The sequence below is a fragment of the Mus caroli genome, unplaced genomic scaffold, assembly GCF_978045245.1.
Source record: "Mus caroli unplaced genomic scaffold, Mus_caroli_1 scaffold_2, whole genome shotgun sequence".
Taxonomy (NCBI): domain Eukaryota; kingdom Metazoa; phylum Chordata; class Mammalia; order Rodentia; family Muridae; genus Mus; species Mus caroli.
Genome location: NW_028227257.1, coordinates 47,865,957 through 47,872,742, shown reverse-complemented (window position 1 = coordinate 47,872,742; position 6,786 = coordinate 47,865,957). Strand labels below are relative to the sequence as shown.

At 45.9% G+C, this 6,786-nt stretch overlaps 1 protein-coding gene across 4 annotated transcripts in view; it reads right to left on the bottom strand.

Moving 5' to 3' along the window:
- Positions 1 to 210: 210 nt before the first annotated feature.
- Slc23a2 (solute carrier family 23 member 2) overlaps positions 211 to 6,786 on the bottom strand; it is a 90,939-nt gene continuing 84,363 nt past the window's right edge. For all 4 annotated transcript variants that reach the window (XM_029472175.2, XM_021184093.2, XM_029472176.2 and 1 more), the window contains exons 15-16: positions 5,894 to 5,989; positions 211 to 4,625 (exon numbers count right to left, since the gene is read on the bottom strand). In XM_029472175.2, coding sequence (XP_029328035.1) covers positions 4,393 to 4,625; positions 5,894 to 5,989 — 329 coding nt within the window. In that variant the 3' untranslated portion in view covers positions 211 to 4,392. The remainder of the gene's footprint in view (positions 4,626 to 5,893; positions 5,990 to 6,786) is intronic.

Sequence of the window (6,786 nt, the reverse complement as noted above, 5' to 3'; positions counted from 1 at the left end):
CCAAGAGGATGCCCTATCCCCATCCCACCAGCCCTCCCCACTCCCTGGGGTCTCAAGTCTCTTGAGGGTTAGGCTCGATCTTCTCCTGCTGAGGCCAGGCCCAGCAGTCCTCCGCTGTATGTGTGTCGGGGGCTCTGTTTCTTAAGAACCGCACTACATGTGACTTTTAATTGAATTCCAGCCCAAGAAAGAGGCACGTGACAACAGAACTACATCCAGGAGAGCTTTTATTTGTACGGAACAATTTTAAAAATACAGAATAAAATAGCTTTCTCTACTGTTATTCACAACATCTGGTCCAAATATTACATAGTTTTAAAATACTTAAACGTTTAATGAAGCCATGTTAGAAAAAACAATATGAAAATTCTTTTTAAAAACTCCATAAAAGAATTACACATCTCAAAAAACAACCCCACCCCAAATACCCTCAGTATGCAAAATAAAAATTGAACACAAACAAAACCCCAGAGAGATATATAGGCAAAGTCAGTCACAAAACTCAAATAAAGGAGAGGCATCGCTACCGTCTTAAGGACAGTCAGACATTTTTAATGTGTCAAATAAAAGTTGTTAGGGACAGGCAGGAAAGGATTCACTGGACTGCAGATGGCAGCAGACAGCAACATCGGTGATGAGTGTTTAAACACTGGAAACATACAGCGACCAGAGAATGCTGGGTTCAGAGTGGTGACCTGGCAGACAGCATCCTGGAAGAATGGGGAGGTCTGGGAGGCTGCTGAAGGGAAGCCCAGCACAAGTGTGCTTTGGGGCTCTATGGATGAGAGCTGAATGCTGCCATATATGGGGCCTTCTCACACTACTGGGGCTCTAGCTGTAGGAAGGATGGAAAGTGGAAGATGTCTTATCTGTGCCCAAATCTTAATGGGACAGAGAAAGACACAGCTCCCTGGAGGCCAGAGCTTGGTGAAAGCTCGGGTCCAGGAGTTGTGCATGGACCCAACATGCACTGGGCATGCTCAGGTATGCACAGCTGGTGTCCAGCAACAGCTAGGTAATTAGGCCCCTCTCGTCACACCATGCCAGGCCTGCTACTGGCAGCCAAACGTCTGTTCCAAGTACAGCCACCTGCAGGCTACTGATGCTTTTGTATGAAGATGGGTTCTGGACTGAGGCCTCATCTCTTGGAGCTGGTATGACTGAAGATTAAACTCACCAACTCTAAGTTGCTAATATCAGTGTCTCAGCAGGGACATGAATGAAAGAATTAACAGCTTAGATCATGATCATAAAATATACACATGGGTAAATAAAGTATACACACATACTAGAGGTTCATCAATGGAGAAATTCTATCAGCACATGACATTGTCATGAAAATTATATCATTCCCTCCCTGGAAAACTGTGACTATTATCCTGGGCAGAAATGTTATTTTACTATATGGAAATACTGTTGATATTCATGCATAAATCAAGTTGTCATCATGAAAGTCAGTATTCTACAGTATAAAGTAAATCCTGCATGTGAATTTGTTACTGTGAACATGGGACACGGGTAGTACCCACAATGCTTCACTCCACTCTCTGATAAAGTCTCTTCTTTTGCCTGGATTAATCCCAATCAAAGTTAATACTGGACACCCTCTTAAGGAAGATTCTGAGCATAAATGTTCTAGTGAATGAATGTCTAACTTATAAATGAGAATGAAAGTCATGAAGCCTGGTGCCCGTTACTTTCCTCGGGAGTCTCCCCACAGGGTAGCTACCAGCACTTCTTCCCTTAATACTTCTGCTTCCTGTGGCTGACACAAATGCTTGCTCTCAGGAGAGGGAGGAGGCAGGTGTTCACTGTGAGAACTAGGGATGAAATGCCTTGTAAGCTGCTCGTATCTGAAATACTTTCTAACAGTCCACTGGTAACCAAACAGGGTAGCTCCAAGTTCCAGTAACGCAGGTGAACACTGGTCACGAATGGACAGACAGATCACAGAGCCACCATATCCCCTCAACACTCCCCATCTGGTACATAAACGCACATTCCCTATATGTTTGGGAGGACTACAAGCTGCATGAACAAAGCTTACTAGTGGTTACAAGGTAACAATCACTCAGAGTGGTGCAGACAATACCCCACTGACTGGAGGCACATTCGCAGGCTACTCCCTCTCTATGCTCCCACCTCCTGTCCCCTCCAAGAATATCAAAAGTTGGCTCTGATGAAGCAAGAAGGAGAAACCCTGTTTCCAATGGAAGATGTTGGCATAGCACTTCCTTGACCACACAAATACTTGCTGAGCCCATGCCCCAGACTGACAGTGAAAGCCCCAGAGCAGACTACAGCCAAATAGAGGACTTGGGCGGCACTCAGCAATACAGGTATAGTGGCAGGACACGGCCTGGATTACAGGAAGTCCTCATGCTTCTGAGTGGACTCCTGCTCAGTGGAGTACCACCACAATACTGCAGATCTGAGACGCTTACCAGTTTTCCACCTCGGAGTAACTGGATCAACTAAGCAAAATGCAAATGGAGGCACAGAGTGAACTCAGAGCAGGAGAGCTGTCAATCAAACGGGCTTGCTAAGGAAGGAGGGGCAAAAAGCTACTCACCAGTGTGCTTCCAAAACACTAACTGTCTGAACACACATACAAAACTAAATACGGTTAGAAACCAAGTTCTGTATTTAATCTGGAGTAAGATTTTGGCAAAACAATGCAGTGGCCCTGAGGTGTTACTGCAACCCAAAACTCTCAAGGGTCATGAGAGCTGCAGAAACACAAAGACCTGGCAACAGGATGACACTGAGCCAGTCTGGGCACAGGAACACACACCAATGACAGGCACTGAGAACCACATCTTGCTAAGGGTGATGGGGATGCCCACTGCCACCCACAGTTTAGCCAGGTCCATAGCCACTTAAGAGGTACAATCTCACGAAGCAAGATCATTACTCATGTCTTCAGCTTTTCCCTTGGCTTGGAAACCAAAGCCAAATTTAGTACAAGTCATTTGTCTGAGAGATTTGTTCTCCAAGTTAGAACTCTTCACAGAGGGCACTCAATGGCTGCTTTTCTTACTATCTATCTTCTTTAACAAGTCCCACAGGCTATTTCACTAAGGGATCAAATCTTCCCTCCTGCAAGAATCAAGATCTGGTGGACATGTGACCTGACAAGCCACACCAAGTCTTATTAAGCCAGATCTGGCAGCAATGACTTGAAACAGAAGGAAGGAAAGAATGATTTTAGCTAGATAATGGCACATCCCATGTGGTGACGCTCTGTTACCATCCCAGCTTCCCTTCTTCACCAAACAAATTCACATGTAACTTGACCCACATTTCTGGGCCCTGGTCCAGTAGTCAGTTGTGATAAATAGATTAGACATTACAGTATTTACACTTTCATGGTAGAGAGCAGTACAAAGCACAGCCATGACAGCTGCCACTGGCTTTCAACAGCCGACACGAGAGGCTTCGCTCGCTGATGGCGCCCACGGCGTTTGCAGATGCTGGTTCTTTTCTGGATGGAGTCAAGAGTAAGGACAAGAACGGGTTGCAAGGTTGGAAGTTCACACGGAAAACACTGATTTCAAAGATCCGCTAGAGTCAATAACATTAAATAGGAATAAAACACACGCAAGTACAGGACAGCAGAGCCAAGACATCCATAGACTCATCTGTGGGCACTCAACACCCATCACACCAGCCAGCAGTGAAAATGCCAAATAGGGTGTCTCAGCCAGTAAAAAAGAAGGTGCGCTGGCCTGGAAGGGTCCAGGGTGACAAGGAGGGAGGGAGTCAGGACCTTTCCGCTCCCTGTCAGTCTCCTATACAGTGCCCCCCCCCCCCCCCGCCCTCCGGTCAGTCTCAGCTAGACAGGACCTTATGCACACTCACATCTGGTCACAGGACAGACATGTCACTATTTTCAGTCAGGTCAATAGGCTCCTGGGGTATCAGGGATAACAGAATCCCAACACAGTGAGGACACCAGTGGCCCTCTGGCCAGAGGAGGTCTCCACAGGGTTCAGGCTGAGGTCACATGAGAAGACTGGAACATAGTGTTTAAGAAGCAGAGACCCCTGGACCTCGAAGCAGCTTGTAGGAAAGAGAGCACTGGAAGGCAGAGGGGACTGAAAGCAGGAGCACTAGGGATTCCAAACGCCCACTCCAATGGCAGGGCTGTGATTTCAAGTTCAGTGACCATGGCCAGCAATGGACACAGAAAGGGTAAGGGACCAATAAGGACACAAGCGAGACACCATATTGGACACAATCACCACCCACAACAGAAGAGTGACGTGCAACCTGTCTTAGCTCTGAGGTGCAGGATGCCATGTAGATATACAAACATATATCTTCTTGTTATTCAGCAAGGAACTACAGATACATGCCTCACTGTGGCCAGGCCACAGGGCGCAGCAAAGGCTATACTGTGGCCTGGGAATCTTTGTCTGAACTCCGGCTGTTCTCACTCTTCCCAAAGCCTTTCCAAGTGTAGCCTGCAAAGGTGGGGCTGATGGGCAGGTAGCTGAAGCATCGGTACTTTTTAATAATGTTCATGCCAAATGGCAGATTGTAGGACTCCATGCCGTCCAGAGACTTGCTTCCTTTGCTCACACCCTTCTTCCATTTCTTGATTCCTCTTTCCTCTGGGGTACCTGCTCCGCACACACAGAAACACAAAACAAATACTTAATTATCTTAGCAATGAGGCTTGTTAGACAGACAGACAGACATGTGTATGAGCACGCACACACCCCCCTCCATTATAGAAACCAATGACAACAACAGAAAACCTGAGGAACTGAAGATACTTAGCTCTTCAAGTGCTAAATTATAAAGTTTGGGGTGGCTATTGCTCTTTATGCCCCATTTTCCACAGTGAAGTGACTTCCTGACTTCATATCTTCCCTGTCCTTTTACAGGACTCAGTTTTCACTGCTTTAGTCTGACCTAGGCAGGTAACCACTCTCCTGGTTATCGCTGATCCAGTCTCCTGACTGGCTGGCTAGTCACCTCACCATGCCTTCTTCACAATCTATTATGAAATGTAGTAAAAGAACTGGCTCTCTAAAATGACAATGTAAAACACACATTGTCTTCAAAGAACCACTGAACTTACCTAAACTTTGCTGTTTTGTTCCAGTTTGATATGGGGGATGGGAGGTATACTTACTGGTTTGTTCTTGGATTTGAAGGTTTTAAGACTGCCCCTTAAAACAACCCACTGGAGAGATGGCTCAGTGGTTAAGAGCACTGACTGCTCTTCCAGAGGTCCTGAGCTCAATTCCCAGCAACCACATGGTGGCTCACAACCATCTGTAATGGGATCCAATGCCCTCTTCTGGTGTGTCTGAAGACAGTGACTATGTACCCCCATACATAAAATAAATAAATAATTCTTTAAAACAAAACAAATAAAACAAAAAAATCAATCCAACACTAAAATGTCTCATGCACAAGACTGTGGAGGAATTAATGGGAGACACAGACAGATGGACTGTGTCATCTGTCCTTAAAGGCAGCATCTAACAATAGCACAGCAGCCATCTCTAAGGGATTTACAGCAGCTCAGGACTATGCAAATGCACAGCAGCAGGCTCAGCCTGATGTGCTGTCTTGTGACAGTCATTTGGATGGAGCGCCACCTCAACCACTTCAGAAAACAGCATTTAGCAGTGACAGCTTTGAACTGATTTATTTCTATTCCCACTCCCAAGACAGGGTCTCACTATATTACCGAGGTTGGCCTCCTGGGCTGGAGGATCCTCCTGCCAGCTGGTACTCACTGGCAGAGCACTATTTGTGGTTCTTGTTTCTCTATGGCAACGGCAGGTGACAAAGCTCAAGACCTGGGCTACACTGAGGCCTTGTTCTTCCTCCAGAACTGCTTGTGCATCTAACAAGCCTAACAGACAGCACATACCTGGGATGGTGTTGTCCAAAATAAAAGCCACACAGCCTCCTACAAACATAGCGGTGGTGAGGAGGACATTCAGGACCTGGTCGATTCCTGTTATTCCTGGACACAGAACAGAGTCACCATTAAGAGTTATGAGGAGGAGGCAGCAGACTGGACAGCTCTGAAAGTCAACAGAGGATTTGACACCTGAAACTCTCAGTTGTACACGTGTACATACTCTTGCCAGTAACATTTAGAGCTACTGCAACTTGTGGCAAGAAGCCCATGGTATTAACAATGGTGCCCAGCAGATGAGCCACATAAAGTGACTTTAACACTGTAACAGACTGTGGAGGTACCGAGGTGTGGTCTACGGACTTACAAAAGATTCAGTACTAAAAATGGCTGAAGTGGGGCATAGTAGGTGGCTCCCCAGTTAAAGGCACTGGCTGTTCTTCCCAGCACCATGTGGTGGCTCACAACCAAGTGCAGCTTCAGTTCCCAGGGATCCAATGTCTCCTAACTCCATGGGTACTGCACACATAATGTGTAGACATACACACAGGGAAAACCACACATATTTATAAAATAAAATTAAATCTTTTAAACAAACGACTATTATAATGCTGTAAAAATTACAAGGTGAATAATAAAAGGATAACAATATTTACGAGGAGGTTGCTCAGGCTGGCCAGGAACTCATGACATTGCTGGGGCTGCTATCAAACTCATGGCAATCTTCCTGTGTTTGCCTCCTGGGTGCTGGGATTACAAAAGAGCTACCGGGCCTTGCTGTTCATGCCACTTTAAAAATGGGTGTCTTTTTTTTATTGCTGTTGTTTGTTTTTTGAGATAGGGTCTTTCTATGTAGCCCTGACTATCCTTAAACTCACTCTGTAAGCAGGTTGGCCTCAAAT